Source organism: Mesoplodon densirostris, chromosome X (genome assembly GCF_025265405.1).
Source record: "Mesoplodon densirostris isolate mMesDen1 chromosome X, mMesDen1 primary haplotype, whole genome shotgun sequence".
Classification (NCBI taxonomy): domain Eukaryota; kingdom Metazoa; phylum Chordata; class Mammalia; order Artiodactyla; family Ziphiidae; genus Mesoplodon; species Mesoplodon densirostris.
In genome coordinates, this window is record NC_082681.1 from 124,179,412 (window position 1) to 124,205,711 (window position 26,300).

At 41.7% G+C, this 26,300-nt stretch overlaps 1 protein-coding gene across 1 annotated transcript; it reads left to right on the plus strand.

Annotated features, from left to right (window-relative positions):
* Positions 1-25,982, plus strand: RBBP7 (RB binding protein 7, chromatin remodeling factor). The gene is made up of 12 exons (XM_060087400.1): positions 1-315; positions 1,135-1,279; positions 7,441-7,586; positions 11,405-11,578; positions 12,695-12,810; positions 17,047-17,207; positions 17,976-18,102; positions 18,219-18,296; positions 19,666-19,742; positions 21,675-21,732; positions 24,687-24,797; positions 25,529-25,982. The coding sequence occupies exons 1-12, from the start codon at positions 300-302 to the stop codon at positions 25,595-25,597; spliced, it is 1,278 nt and encodes a 425-aa protein (XP_059943383.1). The 5' UTR covers positions 1-299; the 3' UTR covers positions 25,598-25,982.
* Positions 25,983-26,300: the final 318 nt, after the last annotated feature.

Below are 26,300 nucleotides of genomic sequence, written 5' to 3' on the forward strand. Positions count from 1 at the left end.
GGGCGGATGCGCCTGCGCTCAGCTGCCTGGGCGGGCTGGGAGGCGCGGGTTGAAAAGTCTCGTTCCAAGTTTGGAGAGAGAGAGAAGAGCGCCTCAGACCTCGGTACCCGTAAGCGGGGAGGAGGCGAGAGAGGAGGACGCAGCGTCTGGGGAGCACCCAGGCTGTAAGACGGAGCTCAGGCTTCGAGAGCTAGAAGTGTGTGACGTGCCTGGGAAAGGCAGGAGCGCCTGCGGTTGGGCTGCTCTTGGCTAGCAAGGGGAGTCCGAGGAGGCGGCGAGGGGCGAACACCCGACGCAAGATGGCGAGTAAAGAGAGTAAGAGGCCCTGTGGAGCGACGCGCGCCGGGCGGCGGGGGGCGGCGGGCGTGCGAGGCCGTGGCACGCGCCGGCGAAAGGCGCGAATTGGCGTGAGGAGCAGGGGGCGGGGCCGGGCGCGAGGCTCGGCGCGCGGCTCGAGGGGCCTACGCGGGACGGGGCCGCGGCGCGGAGGGCTCCGAGCACTTCCGGAGCCGGGCGTGGGGCCGCGGGTTGGGCCCCCTTCCCGCCACCCTCCCCTCCCGCCACCCCCCTCCAGCGGCGGCGCTTCCTAGGCCCCCGGGCGGAGGCGGCCTCTGCCGCCGGAAAGCGGGCACGGCGCCTCCTAACACGCGCGCGCGTCGACCGCCTCGGGGTCGCGGCCCTTGTCCGGGGGATTCTGGAACCCGCTGGCTTATGGCTGCCGACGCGGGCTTCGTGGGATCAGAGGCCTCTCCTGGTGGGGGATGGAGGGAGCGGGCTGATGGGTTTCTGCTACACGTGGATTCGTCTCGCCGGGTGGGTCGGGGAGGTCCTCTACATACGGGTCGTCATCTTGGAACAGGTGCGAACAGCTGTAACCTGCAAAACAATTGCGATGTCTGTGTAATTACCCAATTTTGTATACGCATGCGGTATTGATTTTAAAGTGCAAAAAATAAGCTCCCTGGTGTTAATATTCTCTCCACGTTCTGGAAGAGCAGTTGGTTGTTCGTGTCCAAATTAGAGGTAAAGGGAAAGAGGAGATTAGGTGTGGCCGTCTCGAGGTGACCTCCAGTGGAGATTCTGACTCCAGTCCCTCTCAGCCACTTAATCGTGTGGGCTTTCTCCAAATTTCAGTGTTTGAAGATACTGTGGAGGAGCGTGTCATCAATGAAGAATATAAAATCTGGAAGAAGAATACACCATTTCTGTATGACCTGGTTATGACCCATGCTCTTCAGTGGCCGAGCCTTACCGTTCAGTGGCTTCCTGAAGTGACTAAGTAAGGGTTTCTGGTAACTTTTATTTCACATAAATTTAACTATTGACTTGAATTTCCTAGTTTGTCTTTTTTTGGCGTTTTATACATAGAACATACGCAAGTAATCAATTTAGACCTTGCGTGATGTGGCAGGTGATTTTTATTTTCAGGACTTAAGCGATTTATGGGGTGGTTTCTGACGTATAAATGTGGCGTTAAAAGGGGACAAAGAATCTGTTGTGAGATTAATGATATATGTAGGATGCGCTGGATATATTTGACATTTCTTGGACTTAAATATAGATCAGCATTTCTTTGGGCCCCAGACTAATGGATTTCTTTATAACTTTATGGGAAAATAGCATGTGTACAGAAAAGTGCACAAATCATAAGTGTGTGGCTTGATGAATTTTTACAAAGTGAATACATCCTTGTAACCAGCCCCCAAAATGAATACGTTTTAATTGGCAAGGGTGAAGAGAATTTAGCAGCAGTTCAACGAAAAGGTGGTGTTGGCTTATAGTATGGGATACACTTTGAGGTTGCTGTTGGTTTTTATGAGTGTTCTTTGCACCTCTTTGTAAAATTTCTCTGGTAATAATTGCTGACGTTTATTGAGCACTTAGAACAGGGCCTGGCGCATCTGAAGAGCTTTATGTCCTATTATTTGGTTTAATACAACAGTACAATAATTACTTTTTATCGTTCTTTTTTTTTTTTTTTTTTTTTTGCGGTATGCGGGCCTCTCACTGCTGTGGCCCCTCCCGTAGCAGAGCATAGGCTCCGGACGCTCAGGCTCAGTGGTCATGGCTCACGGGCCCAGCCGCTCCGCGGCATGTGGGATCCTCCCGGACCGGGGCACGAACCTGTGTCCCCTGCATCGGCAGGCGGACTCTCAACCACTGTGCCACCAGGGAAGCCCGTTCTTTTTTTTTAATCATGTGGAAACTGGGGCTGAGATATGACGTAACATGCCCCAGATCACACAGCTGGTAAGTGGTGGAACAGGCTTTCAAACCCAAACCAGGTGGCCCCCAGAGTTTAGGCAACCTCTGCACTAGGTTATCTTTCTCATACAGTTGCACTTTTCCTAGTAGGAACTTGGCCTTGTACTTTATTATTTTTTTAATATAAATTTATTTATTTATTTATTTATTTATGGTTGCGTTGGGTCTTCATTGCTGCGCGCAGGCTTTTCTCTAGTTGTGGCAAGCGGGGGCTACTCGTTGCGGTGCGCGTGGCCTTGTACTTTAAAAGTGTATTAAATTTTGAGTATTGTGAGCATATAACTTAATGAGGATTAATCAAACTCTACTCTAGAGAGGGGATTTTGCAACAGCTTTTAAAAATAAGAGTAAATTACCTTCAATTTGAATAGTAATTACCTTCAATATGAAGAGTAAAAAACTCTTCATATGATGGCCAGATTTTCCATATGTGAATATTGACTTCCATACAGTTAGGGAAGTCCACTGGGCCTCCCAAAAATCTCAATGTAAATATGCAGATGTGGGAAGAAGAGCCAAGAACTAAATAGTGGAGGTTTCTAATCCTTGACATTTATAACTTTGACCATCAAATGCTTAAGGGTATTGAGGTTCTGGCTTAGAGCATCATGTGCATTTGACTCTTTGTGTCTTCCTGTTAAGCAAATGATTTACATTTCCTTGGATCTTTTGACCTACTCTAACCGTAGAAAAGAGCCGAGGCTTTAAAGTTAGAGACGTGACTTTGAATTCTGCCCCTTGCTGCTTAGCTTCGTGAATTAGGGCAAGTTGGTCAGTCTCTATCCTGGAGTAGTCTGGTCCGTAAATGGAGGTGCTAATGGTTCTGACAGCCTACACTTGAGGAAGTAAATAAGATAATGCATGTTTAAGTGCTGGCGCAGAGTGAGTACACAGTAAATGGTGACTGGTGGTAATTCTCCCACCCTTTCCTATTCAGAAATCATTTGTTAGGGTGGAATATCTCTTTTTCCATTTGTATTTCAATGAATGCTGTTTACTGAAGTCTTTTTATTTTTATTTATTTATTTATTTAAACATCTTTATTGGAGTATAATTGCTTTACAATGGTGTGTTAGTTTCTGCTGTATAACAAAGTGAATCAGCTGTACATATACATATGTTCCCGTATCTCCTCCGTCTTGCGTCTCCCTCCTCCCACCCTCCCTATCCCACCCCTCTAGGCGGTCACAAAGCACCGAGCTGATCTCCTTGTGGTATGTGGCTGCTTCTCACTAGCTATCGGTTTTACATTTGCTAGTGTCTATATGTCCATGCCACTCTCACTTTGTCCCAGTTTACCCTTCCCCCTCCCCGTGTCCTTAAGTTCATTTTCTAGTAGATCTGCGTCTTTATTCCCGTCCTGCCCCTACGTTCTTCATGACTTTTTTTTTTTTTAGATTCCATATCTATGTGTTAGCATACAGTGTTTGTTTTTCTCTTTCTGACTTAACTTCACTCGGTATGACAGACTCTAGGTCCATCCACCTCACTACAAATAATTCAGTTTCATTTTTTTATGGCTGAGTAATATACTGAAGTCTTTTTAAAATGTTACCTATAACATGTTTTGCGTAAAGATTTTAAAGTTATAGATCTGTGTGTTCTCAGCCCAGATATTACTTTTTTAAATTTATTTATTTTTTATTTTTATTTTTGGCTGCTTTGGGTCTTTGTTGCTGTGCGCAGGCTTTCTCTAGTTGCAGTGAGCAGGGGCTACTCTTATTTGCAGTGTGCGGGCTTCTCATTGCAGTGGCTTCTCGTTGCGGAGCACGGGCTCTAGGCACGTGGGCTTCAGTAGTTGCGGCGCACAGGCTCAGTAGTTGTGGCTCACAGGCTCTAGAGCGCAGGCTCAGCAGTTGTGGTGCACAGGCTTAGTTGCTCCATGGCATGTGGGATCTTCCCAGACCAGGGCTCGAACCCATGTCCCCTGCATTGGCAGGCGGATTCTTAACCACTGTGCCACCAGGGAAGCCCCTCAGATATTACTTTTATATTAACACTCAGGAACTTAACAGAAAATACTTTAACTAAATATGTATTCCATGGTGTTCTTTGCATGCAAAGAAGTGGGATCTGGTTGTGGGACGTGCAGTGGCTCTGGGAATGCAAGAAAATGCCAGCCAGCCTGCATTCTTGAGTGTTGAGGATGGCTGTCTGGTGCTTTGCAGGGTTCTGTTTGGGGTATGAAGGGACTGTGATTGTGTTTCGTCACTATGTAGGGTCACTATGTAGGACAGTAAAAATGTTGGCTACTCTTATAGCCTGGCTCTTTGAGAGCCAAGCTCAACTCAACCTCATCAGGCTGGCCTTCTGCCTACATACAGCATGCTTCCGAATGATTACTTGCACTTTCTAGGCTGTTGTCCTTAAATTCACTTAGGTGATCATCCATATAATTGATTTGTCTCTTTAAATTCTTTATTTAGGTATCTCTAAGAAACTATTTTTCAAAACTGCTAGATCATTATTTCATATCTCTTAATTGGATAATTTCTTAAACATGTTAAGACTTGCTCTCTACCTAAAAACCTGTGTATACATTCAAACTCAGATGATACAAAACTGCATAAGTCCCCCTTCCACATCCTCTGTTCTCCTAGTTCCCTTACCCAGAGCGGAGGCAGTCCTTGGTTGCGATTTCTTATCCATCCTGCCAGCATGAAGAAGCACATGCTATGTCCCTCCATCTTTTTTTCTGGTAGCAAGTTGTTGACTTGACTTTGCATCTTAGTTCCCTGACCGTGCCCCCTGCAGTGGAAGCATGGAGTCCTAACCACTGGACTACCAGAGAATTCCCAATTCACTTGACTTTTTAATTAGAAGTTTATATTGGAGACTTTTTTCCTATCAGCATACTTAGATATATGTTCTTTTGATTTAAGGGCTCCATAAAATTCCGTTTATGGATATGCTATAATTTATGTCACCAGTTCCTTATTGATGGATATTTGTTTTCAGTCTTTCGCTGCTTCAGGCAGTGCTACTGAGAATAACCTTGTGATAATCTGTGATTGTTGGGTGAATGTCTTAGCAGTAGAGTTAAAGTGGTTAAAGGATTCTGGCACTGAAAATGCACATGGTCTTTTATAATGAGTGCTTCTGCAGCCTTAGGTGCATCCAGTATTTGGAGGAAAATAGATATTGATTGGCTCAGGAAAATAGGCTTGTATTTTAATGATGGAGATGAAAGAATTTGTAGTAAAAAGAAAAATCCTTATATGATGATCGGGTCAGGGGATACCAGAATAATTGAATTTTAGAGTGAAAAGGAGTTTTTCAGACCCTCTAGTCCATCTTGTGGTCCTGCTCCTTAGAAAGGTCGTATGATGGATTGACGTGTTTAACCTGTAACTTTACCTGCTGGTCTTAGTTTTTTCTGCTTAATGCCATTAAAAAGAAGTCATAGGGGCTTCCCTGGTGGCGCAGTGGTTGAGAGTCCGCCTGCCGCTGCAAGGGACACGGGTTCTTGCCCCGGTCCGGGAAGATCCCACATGCCGCGGAGCGGCTGGGCCCGTGAGCCATGGCCGCTGAGCCTGCGCGTCCGGAGCCTGTGCTCCGCAACGGGAGAGGCCACAACAGTGAGAGGCCCGCGTACCGCAAAAAAAAAAAAAAAAAAAGAAGTCACTTTCTTCCTTTTATGTCAGTCCTAACATTGCTCTGTGCTGCCTCCTTTCTTCAAGTATTCCTATTTCTTTTCAAACGGTTCTCATGAGATATGTTTAGGTTCTCTTTCATTTTAAGCCACTATTCCTTGTAACGGTTTCATTTTGTGTAAATCCTCCTAAAGTACATTGCTAGAGCCTAATTTTCTAAGTGTGGTTTTTCCAGTTAAAAATAAGTGAGTGAATGCTTATGTGTTTTGCCTTCTTCCCTATATAAGTTCATCTAAGATGAAATTAGTTACCTTTTTTGATAGCCACATCGTATTCTTGGTCACTGAATGTGCGTCAACTCAGACCCATGTCTTTTTTCAGATAAACTGCTGTTGCTTAGCCATGGCTGCCTTATTCTGTTCTTGGAGCTTTTGTGTATATATTGCTGTTTTTTACCCTAAGCCAAATATTGGTAAAATTTCATCTTGTATTTTTTAGTTATTAATAGATTTTTAAAAATAAATTTATTCACTTTTATCTGCGTTGGGTCTTCATTGCTGCATGTGGGCTTTCTCTAGTTGTGGTGAACAGGGGCTGCTCTTTGTTGCGGTGCGCGGGCTTCTCGTTGCGGAGCACAGGCTCCAGGCACGTCGGCTTCAGTAGTTGTGGCTTTCGGGCTCTAGAGCACAGAGTCAGTAGTTGTGGTGCCTGGCCTTAGTTGCTCCGCGACATGTGGGATCTTCCTGGGCCAGGGCTCGAACCCGTGTCCCTTGCATTGGCAGTCGGATTCTTAACTACTGCGCCACCAGGGAAGCCCAGTTATTAATAAATTACATGCCTAGAAGTAACCCACAAACCTTTTTTCTAAACCACTGAATCCTTTGTGCAACTGGAATTTAGAAACAGATAAATAGTCTAGGCTGTCTGATGCTGGGGCCCAGAGCCTTACTTCTCAGCCTTCCTTACTGAGATGGGACCATGGAACACAGGTGAAAATTGCTCTTCTAGATAGTACAAATGGGAAAGCATTGTTAATAGATACCGATACAGATGCAGAATCATTGCTTAAGCATTGTTAATAGTTGCAGATGCAAAATCATATCTTGGACCAGGGTGCCAAGAGGCATCAGTGATTTCTTCAGCCACAAAGTGAGTTTCCACAGAATAGGGTAACAAAGACCCACCTCCCCTCTCCCATAAAAATGAGAATGCCTATTTTATAAGCTTTAAGCACCATAACTATAAACAAGGAGTTTTCACATAGTGCCATTTTCACTCATAACCTGTTGTTTAGGTGAAGAAACTGAGGCCCACAGGGAAGTTGTGATTTAAGGAATTGCATATAACTAATTTTAGTTTGAGCCAGGATTTAAACCCAGTTTTTCTGACTCAGCACTTTATTTTTTCCATTCTACTTTGTTGCCTCTTACTCAGAAACCAGAAACAACTAGTGTATTTAAAATTGAAGATTTTTTTTAGGCAAGAAGTCATGATTTATGAACATGGGAATGGGTGATGGACTGGATTTGTTAGCAACTGATTTCTTAAAGGATTAGTATGACTTTCTTTCTTTCCTAAACAGACCAGAAGGAAAGGATTATGCCCTTCATTGGCTAGTGCTGGGGACTCACACATCTGATGAGCAGAATCATCTCGTGGTTGCTCGAGTCCATATTCCGAATGATGATGCACAGTTTGATGCTTCCCACTGTGACAGTGAGAAGGGTGGTAGGTATACCATATATTCCAGCATTGGTGTCAAGGAATAGGCCTCTAATTATATGTTATTAAAACGTTGTACTAATGTGTTTTGGCCCAGCAGTTTAACTTCTAGGGCTTTATCCTACAGAACTACTCACCCACATGCACACAAGGATTTTACAGTAGCATTATTTGCAAGATTGAAAAATTAGGCTCAACCTAGCAACCCAGATGTTAGTTCATAGGAAGTTGGTCAAACACATTATGGTATGTTTGAAATACTGTGCAGCAGTTACTAAGAATGAGCTAACTTTGAATTTTACAGACAGACAGGGAGATAAATCTGTATGCACTGGTATGGAAAGGTTTCCAAGATAAAGTGAGTAACTGGTATGTGTGATTATAGTAAGTGTTTTGGTAACAGTAAGAATATGTGTTGGTGTAGGCATAGGAAAAAGTCAGGAGGCATTTACACCAAACAGTTAATAGTGGGTTTTTTATGGAAGCTGTTGACTCCCATCCCCCAATCCAAACATACATTCCCCTGTTTTGGTATTCCCACAACCACCCAAGTTTGGTGATTTTGCTAGGAGGACTCATAAGACTCAGCAGATTATGCTCATGGCTAAAGTTTGTTACAATGAAAAATACAGAACAAAAGCAGCAGGAAAAAGATATGCATCAGGGAGTCTACAGAGGTCCAGCACAAGTCTCATCCAGGGCCACACAAGATGTGCTTGCCCTCTGGCAGCAAACGACAGGGACACGTGTGGACTATCTCTGCTCACGGAAACCCGTTCGAGGGTCAGGGTCTCAGTCTTTCATGGCGGTTGGTTTTGTAGGCACATCATATTGGCAGCCAGCCATGACAGCTGAAACTCGGGACCCCCGTAATGAAATCAGGTGCATATCATCAATCTTGATATTTGTGCAAGGCAACCCTGACAAACTGGTACAGCATGGTCCCTTGCTTCAGGTGTACACCACAAAATCAACCCATCAGTGACATCGAGAACATTCTGAGGTCCATGTTCCCAGGAGTTGGTCAAGGGTCAGTCATGGGCCCAGTGTCCGTCAGAGCTGTGAGGGCTAAGCAACCAGACCTGCTGGGTTAGTGCTTTCCCCACAGCCCCAAATGGTTGAATAGAGCTTTCTTATTGAAAACAAAATTCTACTTTTTAGCTAAAGTCCTGCCACCCCTGCTCCATTCCTCCTTGCTTTCTTCTCCAGAATTCATCACTATCCTGAAATTAGTGTGTCATTTTCAACTATTTGTATTTTTATTACTCATACAGTAATAAACATACATAATGTTGTTTTGCAGTTTGCTTTTTTCATTCAGTTTTATCTGTGTATACTATGTAAGTGTCTAGGTCATTCTTTTAACAACCGTATGGCATTCCATTATGCTTAAACCTCAATTTATTCTTCTATCAAGGGGCAGTTGGATTGTATGTTTGTGGGTGTTTTGCTGTTATGAGCAATGCTTCAGTGAACATCCTTGTCCCATCTCCTCGTACACGTGGGAGAATTTATGTAGTGGAGTGGAATTGCTGAGATGTGTGGTATATTCATTGTCAACTTAATATAAACCTTTTCCAAAATGATTTACTCAGTTTACCACTTCCACAATTCATAGTCCACTACCCTACAACCTTATGCATTATTTCTGTAAATATTGGTTTTTTTTTGTTTTTTTTTTTTCTTTTTGCGGTATGCGGGCCTCTCACTGTCGTGGCCTCTCCCGTTGCGGAGCACAGGCTCCGGACGCGCAGGCTCAGCGGCCATGGCTCACGGGCCCAGCCGCTCCGCGGCATATGGGATCCTCCCAGATCGGGGCACGAACCCGTATCCCCTGCATCGGCAGGCGGACTCTCAACCACTGCGCCACCAGGGAGGCCCTGTAAATATTGTTTTAATCAGAAAAATTTTAATGGCTGTTAGTCCTAAACTATGTACTTAATTGGACTTTCAGCTTAAGAATTAGTCTCTGTGCATAATACATGGAGATATTATTATTAGTAACTTGTCCAGTGAATTACATTCTAACAAGTGACTACAATAATTCACAGTTAACACCTTTTAAAATTTTCAGTTATGGTATTTTTAATGCATACTGTTGTCATTAAGATAGTGATTTTTCAAGCTTTTCCTTTTGAGTTTGAGAAGACAAAGCCCTGTGTACACAGTAAATCTTACCTGGAAGCCCAGTTTTTATTAAAGGAGAGCTGTTGAGTTTGTTTTCACTAAAGGAATTTGGAAACTTGAGTATCTTTGTAGCAGAAGGGTGAGAAAGACTCCTTGGGGTCCACAGTGGTGGGAGATTGAAAATATAAAAGCGGCAGCTTTGGAGCAGGGTCTCTGGAGGTGGCAGGTGATAGGATCAGGAGGGGTGTCTTGGAAAGGCTGAGGCATTTTCTTCCATTGACTCGATGGGAAGGGGAATTGCTAAGAGGGAAATGGGTGATTGCGTATGGTTGTGTGAGAGGAGTTGTGTGAAATGGGCTGTGACTTTGAGCCTCAGAAATAGTAAGCAGTGTTTGCCATAGAGAAGAATGGCTAAATTCTTCCCCCCATCCCCCCCACCCCCGGCCCCATGGCTTGCGGGATCTTAGTTCCCCAACCAAGGATCAAACCCGGGCCCTGAAGTGAAAGCACTGAGTCCTGACCACTGGACTGCCAGGGAATTCCCAAGAATGGCTAAATTCTGATAGTAAGTCATGGGAGCTAGTGTTGCTTAAGCGTTCCCACATAGCAAGGCCTGGCTGAAACTGAGAAATGGCTTACTGCTTTCGGTGTGTTTTCATCAGGCCCCAGCCAGTCTGTTTTAGTTGTTACCTGCCTGGTTTCATTAGGCATTTGAGTTAGTGTTACTTGACCTGAGACACAGGGTGAGTTAAAAAGGAATGTACAAAGGAGAAGAGATATAGGTCAGGAAGAAGTAACAGTTATAATGTGAAGCCTCCGAAGTTTTACAAATCAACAACTAATTCAGATTTTTATCTATGAGCACAAAAAAGAAAATGTTCTTGTTTGCTATTATCTGCTTAGATGTTCTCTACTTGTATTCTTTCTGCTATCACATTGCTTCTGCTCCGAAGTTACACTTTTTATGTGGCCTTCTCACTTTTCCAAGGCCTTTTTTTTTCTTTTTCTTTTTTTTCCCAAAGCCTTTTTAATAACTATTTAACATTGTAGTCATATTCCTACACCAGATAGAGAGGTTAGCCCACTCATTTTAGCTTTGGCACTCCACTAGCAGTTGAACCGACATGTTCAACTGGATTGAAAGTGTTCAAGGATTCTGGTGGAACTGACGTACGTGTGTGTGTGTGTGTGTCTGTCTGTCTGTCTTGGGATTGGGTGGGTGTTAGTTAGATTTCCGATATGAGGATGTTTTTGACTTTAGACTCAAGGAGTGTTCATACTCCTGAGGATGAATCTGTCTTAATGAAATCTAAAATACAATTCTAATCTCAGCACTTCCAAATGAGTTGTATTTGAACTAAAAGGCTGAGGTGTGTTAATTGTGTGGTTATTTGAATTTTTGTGAATAATTACATCATCTTCACAACTGAAAGAAGCTGATTTTTAAATGTTTTAAGTCCAAGGTGGAACTGAACTGCATAAAATAGGTATCAACATTTTCCAATTCACATGGGCTTCGAGAATAAATTAATTCCAAGTGCCAAGTGAGCCTATATTTTTGTGTGCTTGCACGCCCTCTCTCTCTCTTGTCAATTTGTGTTGTATTCTGTCAGATTAAAATCTCAGGTTGATTAAACTGAGTGACTTGTGAATTTTAATCGTAAGTGTATGTGTTTATTTCTTTCTTCTCACATTAGAATTTGGTGGCTTTGGTTCTGTAACAGGAAAAATTGAATGTGAAATTAAAATTAACCACGAAGGAGAAGTAAACCGTGCTCGTTACATGCCGCAGAATCCTCACATCATTGCTACAAAAACGCCGTCTTCTGACGTGCTGGTTTTTGACTATACAAAGCACCCTGCTAAGCCAGGTATGTAGTAATAAAGTCAGACCATTGCTTGACCTTTCTTCTTGATTCAAAATGATAATTGCTTTGACGTCATTCAAACTAGTATACTCTTAATTTTTAAAGGTTTAGAAATTGTTTCAGGGGTCCCAAAACCATGTTCAAGTTCAGTGATTTAACAGAAGGACCTCACAGCAGGTTATTCTATTCCTGGCTAAAGTTTATTAGAGCAAAGGATATAGAACAAAAAAACGGGAATAAAATCTGGCTAAGGTTTATTATAGCAAAAGATACAGAGCAAAGACAGGAGGAGAAAGATACACATCAGGCAGAGTCCAGAGAGGTCAGGCATAGACTTGTGAATCCTTCTCCTCTGGGGCCACATACCACAGGGGCATAAAAATCTCTGCCCAGGGAAGCCCATTTGAGTCTCAGTGTCTTGGGATTTTATGGAGGTCTGGTCACACAGGTACATTCTGCTCTGTGACCAGCCATGGTAAGGGAAACTCAGGACCGCAGCAGTGAAGCCAGATGCATCATGAATCTTGCTCAAGAATCCTACAGGTCTCGACAAGCTGCCACAGCATGCCCCACTGCTCTGGGCATACAGAGCTTCATCAGACGGCGACATGAAGAATTTTGTGAGGGTCACATTCCCAGGGGCTGGCTAGGTCAGTCATGGTTGCAGGCTACCTTGGAGACATGCAAGGACTGAACAGCCAGACCTGCTGTGTTAACTATTTCCTCACAAAAATGTTTTTAAAATTTGACTTGGAGCTGGGGTGGTTTGTCACCATGTAAATTTGTGGGCTGGTATAGTTTTCAGTATTTTGTGTTAGAGCTTAGTACTAGGTTTTGCAAAGGAACAAGTCATTTTATGGTCACGAGACCTGGTTTGCATTGAGTATTTGAAATGAAGCACAGAGAACAGCTTTTCAGGGTAGTCGTGGGTGAAACCAAGTCCTTGCTTGTGTGGGGTGCTTTTCCAGGCGTTATGATAAATGTTACGGCTCACTCAGGAGTGGGAATTTGCTCTTACCAGTTCTGATAAACAGATAATCACTTAGTAGTTAATGTATTTCTTTTTCTTTTTTTTCTTTTCTTTTCTTTCTTCCTTTTTTTTTTTTTTTTTTTTTTTAGACCCAAGTGGAGAATGTAATCCTGATCTTAGGTTAAGAGGCCACCAAAAGGAAGGCTATGGTCTTTCTTGGAATTCTAATTTGAGTGGACATCTCTTAAGTGCATCTGACGACCATGTGAGAAACCTATTCTTCCTAATCTACTCATGCACTGAGAGTTAAAGACTGTGTCACGGACAGCTCTGCACTGATGGAGACTGATAGATGAAAGGTTTTCTAAGATAATACTGATTGTTGTGATAACATTTCCACAGGATTTAGAGAAATGGTTATCACACTGCCCTTTTGGAGCCTTAGAATTCCACAAGGCTCTTTTGAAGCAGCCTTAGAGTGGAAGGAAAGTGGGCAAAAGGTGTCCCATTATTTAAAAGTGGACCTCTGTAATGGAGACTCTTTAAAGTGTTTGTGAGGCCTGATTAATATAAATTACATTTTAGTTTAGTTGTTTTTTGGTTTTTGGTTTTTTTATACTGTTTTTTAAGTGTACAATTCTGTGGGTTTTAGTATATTTACAAAGTTGTGAAACCATCACTACTATCTAATTCTAAAACATTTTCATCAAATGTCACAAAAAGTAACTCCATACCCATTAAACAGTCACTCCTCACTCCTTCCTTCCCCCAGCTCCTGGCAACCACTAGTTTACTTTCAATCTAAAGATTTGTCTTTTCTTCATATTTCATATAAATGGAATCATATAGTATGCGGCTCTTTCTGTCTGGCTGCTTTTATTTAGCATTAATGTTTTCAAGGTTCATCCATGTGAAAGCAGTGTCGGTACTTCATCCCTTTTTATGGCTGAACAATACTCCACTATATAGATATACCACAATTTATTCATTTATCAGTTGATAGACATTTGGGTTGTTTCCCCTTGGGGCTACTTTGAGTATTGCTACTGTGAACATTTTTGTACAGGTTTTTGTGTAGATATGTTTTCATGTCTCTTGGGTAGTCACCTAGGAGTTGAATTACTGAGTCATGTGGTAACTTTATGTTTAGCTGTTTGAAGAACTGCCAAACTGTTTTCCAAAGCAGCTGCACCACTTCACATTCCTACCAACAATGTACGAGGGTTCCAGTTTCTCCATGTCCTCACCAACACTTGTTATGGTCTGTCTTTATTATAGCCATTCTAGAGGGTGTGAAATGGTATTTCATTGTGGTTTTGACTTACATGTACTAATGGTGTTGAGCGTCTTTTCATGTGCTTACTGGCCGTTTCTGTACCATCTTTGGAAAAATTTGTATTGAAATCCTTTGTCCATTTTCATTTTGTTTTTCATTGAGAGTGCTTTATATATTCTAGATTCAAGTCCTTTATCAGATATATGATTTTTAAAAAATTTCTCCCATTCTTTGGGTTGTCTTTTCACTTTTTTTTTTCTTTTTGCGGTACACGGGCCTCTCACTGCTGTGGCCTCTCCCATTGCGGAGCACAGGCTCCGGACGCGCAGGCTCAGCGGCCATGGCTCACGGGCCCAGCCGCTCCGCGGCATGTGGGATCTTCCCGGACTGGGGCACGAACCCGTGTCCCCTGCATCGGCAGGCGGACTCTCAACCACTGCGCCACCAGGGAAGCCCCTTTTCACTTTTTTGATGATTTCCTCTGAAGCCCAGAAGTTTTAAATTTTGAGTTCAGTTTATATATTTTATGTCACTTTTGGCTTTGAAACCATACCTAAGAAACCATTACATAATCCAACATCACAAAAATTTACACCTATGTTTTTTCTAAGAATTTTACAGTTTTAGCTCTTATATTTAGGTCTTTGATCCATTTTGATATGGTGTGAGGTGTAAGGGTCCAACTTCATCCTCTGTGTGTGGCTATCTAGCTTTCCCAGCCAATCTTTCCCTGTTGAGTTGCCTTGGCATCTTTTAATATAAAGTGTTTCAATTAACAATGAAAAGTACCACACAAATGCAAAGTGATCTTGTTAATTTATTATAGATCAACGTTTGTAGCATTCTTGACACTAACAGCCCCATATTTTCTTTCATGGTTCCCATGCTGTAAGCCTAAAGTGTCTGGTATGACTCCCAAGTACAAGCCGAGAGTAGACTTCTGGAGCTTTTGAAAGCTCATGTAACTTGGCCACAGTTAGCGTTTTATGTCAGCTTTGTGAGAGAAGGCTCCTTGCCTTCTTCCTTAGTATATCCCCATACCTAGAACAGGGCCTGTCACATCGCACACCTTCTTTATATGACTGTTAATTGCAATTTCTGTTCAGCTTTTTGAAATACTGAAAGTAGGCAATTGGCCCAGTCAAGATTGTTTAGTTACAAGCAACCAAAACCAACTCTGGCTGATGGTTTTGTTTTGTCTTCTATAATTTTTCTCTACCTTTTTGTAAATTTAAAATTTTTACTATTTTTGTTTTTTGTTTTTAAGGATATTCTTCAGGTGCATTTTTTGAGTGATCTTTTAAAAAATATCTCTTTTAATTTGTTTTTAAAAAATAAATGTATATCCCCTTCACCTATTTCTCCCACCCTTCACCCCTGGCAACCACCAATCTGTTCTTTGTGTCTATGAGCTTGTTTTTTGTTGTCGTTGTTTTTAAGTTTCCATATATAAGAGAGATCATGTGGTATTTGTCTTTCTCTAACTTATTTCGCTTAGCATACTGCCCTCAAAGTTCATGTTGTCACAGATGACAAGATTTCCTCTTTTTATGGCTGAGTAGTATTCCATTGCGTATATACAGCACATCTTTATCCATTCATGCATTGATGGATACTTAGGTTGTTTCCTTGTCTTGGCTATTGTAAATAATGCCACAGTGAACATGGGGGTGCATGTATCTTTTCGAGTTAGTGTTTTCGTTTTCTTTGCATAAATACCCAAGTGGGATTGCTGGATCATGTAGTTCCATTTTTACTTTTTTTGAGAACTTCCATAACTATTTTCCTTGGTGGCTGCAAAGATGGTGCTGGCTGATTTAAACAGAAAAGGAATTGATTGGAAGGGCATTGGGTAGGGTAGCTCAAAGAAGTGCTGTGGCGGCTAGAAAATGGTCTGGAAAAGAGGGGAGGCCGGGTCATTGACCCAAATTAGGCCAGTGAGGATGTCACTCTTGCCACCCTTGGAAAGTGGATGTAACACCCCCACCCCCCAATCATCAGAACAGATTCTCCTTTGTTGCTGTTCAGAATTCGAAGACCTGGTCAGATGATTGAGCCCATGTCATGTTCTTGCAACCATGCTCCAAGGGAGGCTGGGAAGCAAGGGTCTACCTCAGTTCTCTGGAAGGAAGCTTTCCTTTGTTTCCCTCAAAGTGAACATCCTCCCAACAGGGAGGATGGGTTATACTCAGGAACGTAACTGCTAGTACTTTTTGAAGACACTAGGCTGGGAGTTGCTAGTCATAATTAATAGCTGACGTTTCCCAAGGGCTCCACATATGCCAGGCATCTTGCTAATGTTCCCAGGATCCTTCTGAGGTGAGGAGCAGGTGATGGCAGGAGTTCCACACGTTCCTTCTCTTCCGTGCATGTAAATTGTGCAAGTACCAGCAGAGACTAAGGGCCGTGTGTATTATGTAACAGAAACCCTTTCAGGTAAAAAAAAAAAAAAGTGATTTATAAAGAGATGAAGCTGATACTAGTGTCAGTGGAATTAGGTCGAATATAGCTTAATGGAATTACCTCTTGTTTTAAACCATTGAGATGAGAATCATTGTGCTATAGCTTGCAGTATTTTTTCATAGAAACATAAGACTTTTCTCAACTATTTTTATGATGAGATGTTAAGAAGAGACTAAACTCCCAGAGCCTGCTGATCTGTGATCTTTGGGGTCTGGGCAGGCCCTGTGGCGTCTTCCAGGAGCCTCGTAGGGGTTCCTAGGTCATTCACCTTTTGCACTTCCTGATGTGTGTTGTGGTTTCTGCCATGAAGTGAGACTTGTCCAAAGGCTTTTGCTTTTTAAGAGGCATATTTTAGTTTTAATTCCCAGTCTCCCAACCCAGCGTTAAGTTTTAAGATGTGCATTTCTGTTCAGTAGATACCGAACACCAGGCTCTCAGTGTTGTGTTGTGTAATCTGGGTGAATTTTAGATACTTGACTGAATGTATGTAGGTGGAAACTCTATCTTGAATTTCTTGCCTGCCACCATGCTGTCTTCCTGTCCCTGTTACACTGTATCTTCCTTGCCCTCTGCATCTCAGATTCTGGAAGCTGTACCAATACACTCTTCTGTTTATGAAGCTTCACTTTTGTTTATATTTCCTTCTCGTGTTTATGTGTAACTTTTATATAGTTAAGTAGTTTTGTTTTTAATAAAGGTGTTTTAAATAAGGTGTTAGCATTTAAATTCAGTATCTTATAACTTGTTTTGTTCCTTCTTCAGACTGTCTGTCTGTGGGATATTAATGCAGGACCAAAGGAAGGCAAAATTGTGGATGCTAAAGCGATTTTTACTGGCCACTCGGCTGTTGTAGAGGATGTGGCCTGGCACCTGCTGCATGAATCATTGTTTGGATCTGTTGCTGATGATCAGAAACTTATGATGTAAGGTGGAAAATTCAGTGGGGTCTCATTATATGGGTGTCCTGAATGACCATCAGTGATTGTGGTGGCCTGTGGTTTGATTTCTTTTTTTTGTAATTATGTCTTGGCCTTCAAAAAAAAAAAAAGAAAAAAATAGCTTTAGTGAGGTATAATTGACATAACAAACTGCAAGTAAGTATGGCCTTTTTATATAAAAGTTACTGTGCTGTATGATTGAACACAACTTTTTATTTAGAAAAAGAAAGGAAAACAGGTATGTACACACAAAGAAACATGCTTAGGGCAGTGGTATGTATCAAAATTGGGATCAGGGTGGTTTGCATTGAAGTTGAGGGAGAGAGTGATTGCATCAAGGCATGGCCACGGGGCTGCATTCAACTGCCTGGAATGCTTTTTATCTCATAAACTAGTATCTGAGGCAAACAAAGCAAAACACGGAAATTTGACAAGGCTAGGTTGTAGGTATCAAATTGTTACATTTTTCTTTATGTAGTATTTTGTGTATGCTTGAAATAGCTGGTAATCCAGACAGGAACCTAAGGAACAAGAAAGCAGAAATAGCCCTAGTTTGTTTTGCGCAGGTTTAGCACATATCACTTAGTGGTTGGAAGTCCAACTCTGCGTGGTTGGTGTCCCTGAAGGGGCGAGTTAGTGAGAGAACAGTGGCGTGGAGTGGTGCTGGTGTGGGTGCCGAGCGTTGGGGAGAGAGGCTGGGTCGGGTTGAGCAGCCTGCTCGTGTGCTGTGTGCCTTGTACCTTTGTGTTTTAGATGGGACACCAGGTCCAACACCACCTCCAAGCCGAGCCACCTGGTTGATGCGCACACCGCCGAGGTCAATTGCCTGTCGTTCAATCCCTACAGCGAGTTCATTCTCGCAACTGGCTCTGCGGATAAGGTTTCTAAGTTTTTGCATACTTGGTGTTTACAAACCCAGTGGTCTTGTTACTGCAATATTTTAAAATTCTTATGTAAAGTGCAGACATGAATTCCTTTTCGTTTATTTTTCTTCAGACTGTAGCTTTATGGGATCTGCGTAATTTAAAATTGAAACTCCATACCTTCGAATCTCATAAAGATGAAATTTTCCAGGTATGTGACAGTTTTCTGATGTCTCTGTCAGATTTTAGTAACGTTTTGGTAGAGGGAAATCAAAAAATTTTTTTCATGGGCAGTGGGCATTGTTTTTTTGTTGTTGTTTTGTTTTGTTTGTCTGCACTTTGTGACTTGCAGGATCTTAGTTCCCCGACCAGGGGTTGAACCCACGCCCTCAGCAGTGAAAGCGCAGAGTCCTAACCACTGGACCGCCAGGGGAGTCCCTGTTGTTTATTTTTGAAAGCTCCTCTTCTCCTGTGTAAGTTAACTAGTGAGAAATAACTTGGAGCTTTTTAGAAACTATTAGTTCAGAAGTAGAAGAAAAAAACCTTGCAAAATAGGATCAGTTTAAAAAGTGAAGGGAGTTTCCTGGTGGTCTAGTGGTTAGCATTCGGCACTGTCACTACTATGGCCTGGGTTCAGTCCCTGGTCGGGGAAGTGAGTTCACGCAAGCCGTGTGGCACGGCAATCAATCAATAAAATAAGTCAATAAAAATTTAAGAAGTGAAATCCAAGGATTCTTCCCTTAAGGTATATCAGCATGGTGGGTCCTCTAGTGAAAAATATCTTGTATGTGGTTTAAAACAGATTTGCATAGGCTAAAATATACTTCATTGAAAATGTTAAAAGCTTCTGTGATGGTTTTGGGGCTGAATAAGTTTATTTGGACCCCTAGCTGAGTTCCCTTGTGTTGGGGAGTATGACCTTCCTGGGGGCAAGCTGAGGAGATGGTCCAACAGAATTGAGTTATTTGTAGTGAAGTGGATGGACCTAGAGTCTGTCATACAGAATGAAGTAAGTCAGAAAAACAAATACCGTATGCTAACACATATATATGGAATCTAAGAAAAGAAAAAAGGTCATGAAGAACCTAGGGGTAAGACGAGTATAAATATAGACCCACTAGAGCATGGACTTGAGGATACGGGGAGGGGGAAGGGTAAGCTGGGACGAAGTGAGAGTGGCATGGACATATATACACTACCAAACGTAAAATAGATAGCTAGTGGGAAGCAGCCACATGGCACAGGGAGATCAGCTCATTGCTTTGTGACCACCTAGAGGGGTGGGATAGGGAGGGTGGGAGGGAGATGCAAGAGGGAGGGGATGTGGGGATATATGTATATGTATAGCTGATTCACTTTGTTATAAAGCAGAAACTAACACACCATTGTAAAGTAATTATACTGCAATAAAGGTGTTTAAAAGAAAAAAAGAGTACCTGAAGGGACAGGACAAAGAGGGTGAGGGCTTGTAGGCCAAGGAGAGGGTATAGAACACGGAATGGGAAAATGTCAAGGATTAGAACAATATCCACAAACCTAGGAACGGATGATTCTTTACATTTTCAAATATGTATTGCTAGGTCCACTGGTCTCCACATAACGAAACTATTCTGGCTTCAAGTGGTACTGATCGCCGCCTGAACGTGTGGGATTTAAGGTAACTCAGTATCTGGTGACAAGAAATTGCATAAATATGCTAATCTGGCAGATTATGTAGTAATTCATAAACTAGAAGAGCAACTTGCTAACCCCAGTTTAATAAGTCTAATATTAATTTTAAGTACCTTCCTGAAGAGTCTTTGTTCCATAAAATAGAAGTGAATCAGCAAATGGACTGTAAAGTAAATTTATGCATATGTGAGTTTTGTTTTTCTATTGATAATTAGGACTGAAGTCAGGGCGGGGGTGCATGTGTGTTTCAACATCAAAATGATGGCATTGAAAACACTTCTGCTGTAGAAGGGGGTAAAGACATTAGCTGTTCATGTCTCCTTGGGTCACACGTACACCTGCAGGACTAGTCTTTCTCAGTTTTTTTTTACCATTTGCTCTTCTGTGTTTTCATTGGTTCTTTTTGCAGGTATGAGCTCCCACTGTGAGTTGTGTAACTGCTGGGGTAAACTTGGGAACAGGATAAGCACAGCTCGTGCTGTCAGAGATCTTAAGTTCTTCTGGGCGCTCACTGTGTAAAGACTTGCTCCCAATTCTTAAAGTTCCTTGACTGCAGAGTTGCTATTGCAAGAATTTCAGACTCCTTTGCTTTTTTTGAGCCTTTAGAGCCATTAATAATGTTCCGTTACATACATCTCTGTAAGATGTCCTTATCTCAAATTTAAATCATTAAATTCCTGAAAGTAACTTCTTTCCTACCTCTGTTGCTTTGAAGTGGACTAAGTTTTTAGTCAAGGCTGCCTTACTTACAGGGACAGTAGACCCACTTTTCAGTGTATGGAATAGAGACACTGCAGAATAAAATGCTTGTGTTGTAAAACTGCTAAACACCTAATGTTCTGTGTTCTTATGGAACAAACTCTGGCTGTGATAGATGCTTGAAAATGCAGAGAATCTTTAAAACAGACATTTGAGTGATTTTTGTTTTACTTGAAAACAATTTTAGTACTAAAATTAGAAACCTTAAACAAAAACTACAGTGTTGTATGAATTGGTGCAGCAAGGTTTGAAAGTCTGATGTCCTGGCAACTGGACTGTCCTTAGGGGTGCCGTAAATAAATTTGCAGGCATTGTATAATTTCTTCTTAAAGTTCATTCGTGTCTTGCTTGCTGCTAAAAGAATACATTAGATAAAATTATGGATTAAACTGGTCGATGTTAGCGATTGTACTCCTGACAGTGGGAGGATAAACATCATTGTCTAGCAGTCCCATGTGTTTGGTTTGTTTGATTAGTTTTATTGGAAAGAAAAAGTCTAGCACATGGAAAGTTGTGTATTTTGGCTGTGGTTTTTTTTTTTTAGCAGCTATTACTAGGAAAGTCCACCTGTGTACCTAGGTATCAGGGCTGATGATTGGTGTGTAACGAGTGATTTCACTGTTGGAACTGCTGGCAGCACATTCTACAAATTGAAGTTTTTAAGATAAGAAAAAATTAAAACTTAACCTTTCCTTGGCTTATACATTCCATAGTTAAAGTCGTTTTGTTGTCATATCTTTAGACACATCTACAGTACTGATGTGTAATTGTATTTCACTCCTGGGATGAAAAAGGCTTTAAGAGTGAAGTGCAGGGACTGGGCATCAGTTCTTCTGTAGATATTTTATATTCTTTTCACCTTTTAATCCTAATGCAGGAAACACCTCAGTTAAAATACTGAATGAATGTTAATATTTATTAACAATAATTTCTATTCTTCAGCTTCAGTTATGAACGGCTCTTACTACCATTTCCAGGAAGTAAACACCCCACCCTCCCATCAAATAATTAATACAAAAACTCTAACCAATAACACTAGAGAAATAAGTTGCTTTTAGAGTGTGTGTTTTAGGATGGGATTTCTGGGCTGATGCTGGCTTTGCAAACATTGATGCTAGAAGAATTTCAGTAATGAAGGCATTATGTTCTTTCTCAATAGCAAAATTGGAGAAGAACAATCAGCAGAAGATGCAGAAGATGGGCCTCCAGAACTCCTGGTATATATTGGCTTTTCTTAATGCAAGATGAAATGTCATATGCAGATTGGACTATTTGTCATTGTTTCATGTATCTGGAAAATGAGTCAAGAACTTCAAATTCTAGCTCTTGAAGATGATTTCAAACTGGAGGCCTTGGAGGTTATTGTGATAGAGTTTTGACATTTATTGAAAATAGTAAATAGAGCCCAGTAGCAATGTTTCACTGAGAATAATTTAGGCTCCTGGAAAATAGTGTATAATAATTCCTCACTGATTCTCTCAATTATGATGTTTCTGAGGGTTTGGGGGTGAGGGGCACTGATATGCAGTTAGCAATACTTAACACTTTCTAACAGTATGGAAAAGCTTAATGACCTGACGAAGTTCCCTGCTCAGAAAAATGAATGCTTCCTCCGTCTTGATGCCAACAGTGCGCACCATATTCCTCCCATTCCTAATTAAATTACCTTGGCATCTCCTTGGCCCTTTGAAGGTTTGCATGGTGGTATTTGTCCTCATCCTTCCTGACTCTGAGTCCTTCATTGTACACTTCAGGTCACTTTTCTATGAATCATTGCCAGACTTGGTAATGGTTCTTTGTTCTCACTCTGAATTCAACATTTGTCTCCACCAGTCATTTGGCAGATAATCGCTCGTTCCTCTGTAACGTATATTTAGCTCTTAGGCCAGTAGTGATTTTTGGAATGCTTGGGCTTTGCCCACCACTTTTAAAAGGTAAAGAAGGTCATTGAGGATGAGCCCTGCACACAGAAGATGTTCACTAGATGCCACATAGTATGGACATCCGAGACCCCCTACTCCTTGTCCTGTGTGTTACCGTGCCCAACGTACTAGCATGTTCAGTGTTAATACTTCTGCTGCTTATAGTATTTCTCAATAAAGTGCTACCATAGACAGATGACAGCATCTAAATGCTGTATTCTGTATTGGGTGTCTTAATCTGAGAAGTCTGTTTTGTGATGCAGGGCCTCGTAAATTTTTTAAGTCTTTTTTTAGCTAAGGTGTTGCTACCAACCATTTTTACTTTTTTCTTTTTTTTTTACTTTGTTAACGCTTACTGAGATATAATTTACAGATCATACAGTTCACTGAAGTATACACTTCAGTGATTTTTACTATGTTCATAGAGTTGGACAACCATCACCACAAGTCAATTTCAGAATATTTTTGTTACCTCAAAAAGAAATTGTACCCTTTAACCATCACTTCCCAGTCTTCTTTTGTGAGCCCCTGGCTACCACTAATCTACTTTCTATCTCTCTAGATTTGCCTGTTCTAGACGTTTCGTATGACAGGAATCCTACAGTATGTGGTCTTTTGTGACTGATCCTTGCACTTAGTATATAATGTTTTCAAGGTTTCCTGCTATTTTTTGATATTGCAGCGAGAGGACAGTGTATTTGTATATAATGTCTCTGTAACAGTTTCATGGGCCTTGACAAAATCCACTAGTATTTTGCTGCTTTTTTCATGAGAGTCTGAAATCAGGGACATGTAAGTGTAGTAAACTGGATACTAACAAGAATTTAAATATAACAATGTCTTGATTTAATGACTCCTGTGTATATTCCAAGCCTGTGGTCTGAAAGGATTTTCATTTATGTCCCCTTTATGACTATTTTTAAAAGCTGTTTATCCCATCTTAATTTTTAAACTAAATTACTAGGTAAAATAGTTACATTGCATATAACCTAATTGGTGGAGATAGACCTCATTGTCAAACTAGAGTCAAATCTGACTTTATGTCAGGAAGGGTGACTTACCAGTTCATAACAAAGTATTCATATTCTCCATGTGAAAATTGTTTCTTCTTTTTTTTAATTTTTATTTTTTTGGGCTACACTGGGTCTTGGTTGCTGCGCGCAGGCTTTTTCTCGAGTTGCAGTGAGCAGGGGCTACTCTTTGTTCCGGTGTGCGGGCTTCTCTTGTTGCAGAGCACGGGCTCTAGAGCACAGGCTCAGTAGTTGTGGCGCACGGGTTTAGTTGCTCCGTGGCACGTGGGATTTTCCCAGACCAGGGCCCGAACCTGTGTCCCCTGCATTGGCAAGCGGATTCGTAACCACTGTGCCACCAGGGAAGTCCTCTTTTTTTTTTGGCCGCGCTGCGTGACATGTGGGATCTTAGTTCCCTGACCAGGGATCGAACCTGTGCCCCCTGCAGTGGAAGCATGGAGTCTTAACCACTGGACCACCAAGGAAGTCCCAAGAATTGTTTCTTCTGAATCTTAATTCTAAGATAAATAAGGCCCAGTGCAGGAAGTAAGACTGCCCGCTTCAGCAATTCTTAGCAAATACCTCGGTTTAGCCCTTATGGGGGACTTCCTGGAGTCCCGAGAATTCTTTTTTTCCCCCAGCCTTGGGGCAGTGTGCCTTGGAGAGATTGAAGGATGGCTGAGAAGTATCCCTTTCCACTAGTAAGGGGGAGAAGGGGATCCTTCAGGGGGCCACAGAGGAACCAGGAGACTCCAGGTGGGCCAGTTTTAGGAAAGAGTATGTAATATAAGACATCCTGGAAATGTATTACCTTGAATATTTGTATCTAACTATATATTTGCTAATGAGGCAGAATTTTAGTGTTAATTATATTAGCTATGGAAACGGCACTGTGGTCGTGAAGGAAAATGTCCTTTGTTTTCGGTGATGCAGGCTCAAGTATTTAGGGGTTAGGTGTGCTGTCTGCAACTTTGTGGTGGCTCAGCAGGTGGTGTGTTAACAAAACAGTATTTGGGGAACCTAGGTGAACGTTATCCAGGCGTTCGTTGTACTATCCTATCACCTTTTTGGAGGGTTTGGAAGTTGGCAAAATCAAGAGTGGTGGAGGGCTGGCTTACTAAGCCTGTACCAACCTCACTCCAAACTGCAGTTCAGTGACCCGTTAACAAGACTGATGCTCTAAAAACTAACTTCTAACATGAGATGTGAAACCAAGGCTTTTTTTCTTCTTATTGACAGTTTATTCATGGAGGACACACCGCCAAGATATCAGATTTTAGTTGGAACCCCAATGAGCCTTGGGTCATTTGCTCGGTGTCCGAGGATAACATCATGCAGATATGGCAAATGGTGAGCCTAAAGTATTTATTTTTCCTCAATGACTATCTTGGAGAGATTTTACTAATGATATAATGTAATAGACATATATCAAACATTTAGGTACATATTATATCAGACATTTATAGAAAGTCTTAAAAGACCTTTTTCCATTTTAACAGCAGTCTTTAGTTCAATATGCACCTGTTGGGTTGGGAGAAATCTGTGCACATGTTGATGTAGACATAGCACCTGCTCCGATTTTTATGATCGTTACGCCTTTTATCAGCTGGGCTCTTGGCATCACTGCTCCATGTCCAGTGTCTGATGTGTCATAGGCATGAAGGATACGGGAGGAAACGTGTGTTCACACTGAGATACTGAGTTCTGTGGTGATGCGCACTAAGCACTTCAGGGCTATCGCTCCATCGAAGTGTCTGAAATGCTTTTGGAAAACACCTTTTATGGATAACTGTAGTAGTAGTGCATGGGCAGCTAGGTGTATGTGTGGAGTTACATGCTGGCAAATAATTTTTGAGAACACTGGCCTGCCTGCCTTTTCCTCATGAAATGTATTAGTCTTTGGGGGTAAAACAAAAAGGAAACTAAGTTTACCCTAAAATGTGTCCACATTTAATTTCCAGCACTAAATCATGCTGACCAGTAACAGCTAAAATCTGGATAGAACTAGTGAATGCTATTTTTAGACAGTCTTGTAAAATCTTTGGGGAGTTTTACCTCTGATTTTATTTGGTTATCTCCAGGCTGAAAATATTTACAATGATGAAGAGTCAGATGTCACAACATCGGAACTGGAGGGGCAAGGATCTTAAACCCAAAGTTCGAGAAACGTTTCTGTTGAATGTAATGCTACACAAATGCTTGATTTATCAAGCGCCAAAATGGCATTGTATAGTAGGAAGTCTAAGTGGGGTGGCATATGGCGTTCTTTACCTTCTGATCCTAGCACTTTCAAGTGAGCTATTGCGTACTGTATCATATTGTAGCTTTTAGGGAAGAAAGAAATGTTGCTTAAGAAAGATCATCAGCCGTTGTTTTAAAATACAGTAGCAGGGTACTGCCTTTGATTCAACTATTTTAAGTCCTTGTTTTCTCAAACTAAGTGCTTGCTGTTCCTCAATATGCAAGAATAACTTTTACACTTTTTCCCTCCAACACTTCTTGATTGGCTTTGCAGAAATAAAGTTTTAAAATAAACTTTGTTTTATTCTTTTAGAACCTGGGTTGGGTGTGTGTGTGTGTGTGTGTGTATGGATGTATCTGTGTATGTCCCTTTTTTATGAGGAGGCTGTCATGGTATATGCATGCTGAGAACTTCCTGAATTTCTTTCCAAGGTACGCGATGGAAAAGTTTGCCAACTCCTTCTTATATTTGACTATACGTGCTTAAATACTTTTTGCTCACCATCAAATAAGGTCTTTCCTCTGTGCCCCTGTGTACATACCTACTCTCCTGCTGTTGAGATAGGTACACCTTGGAATGTGCTAAGAGCGCCCAAACTGAAGAAATCCAGT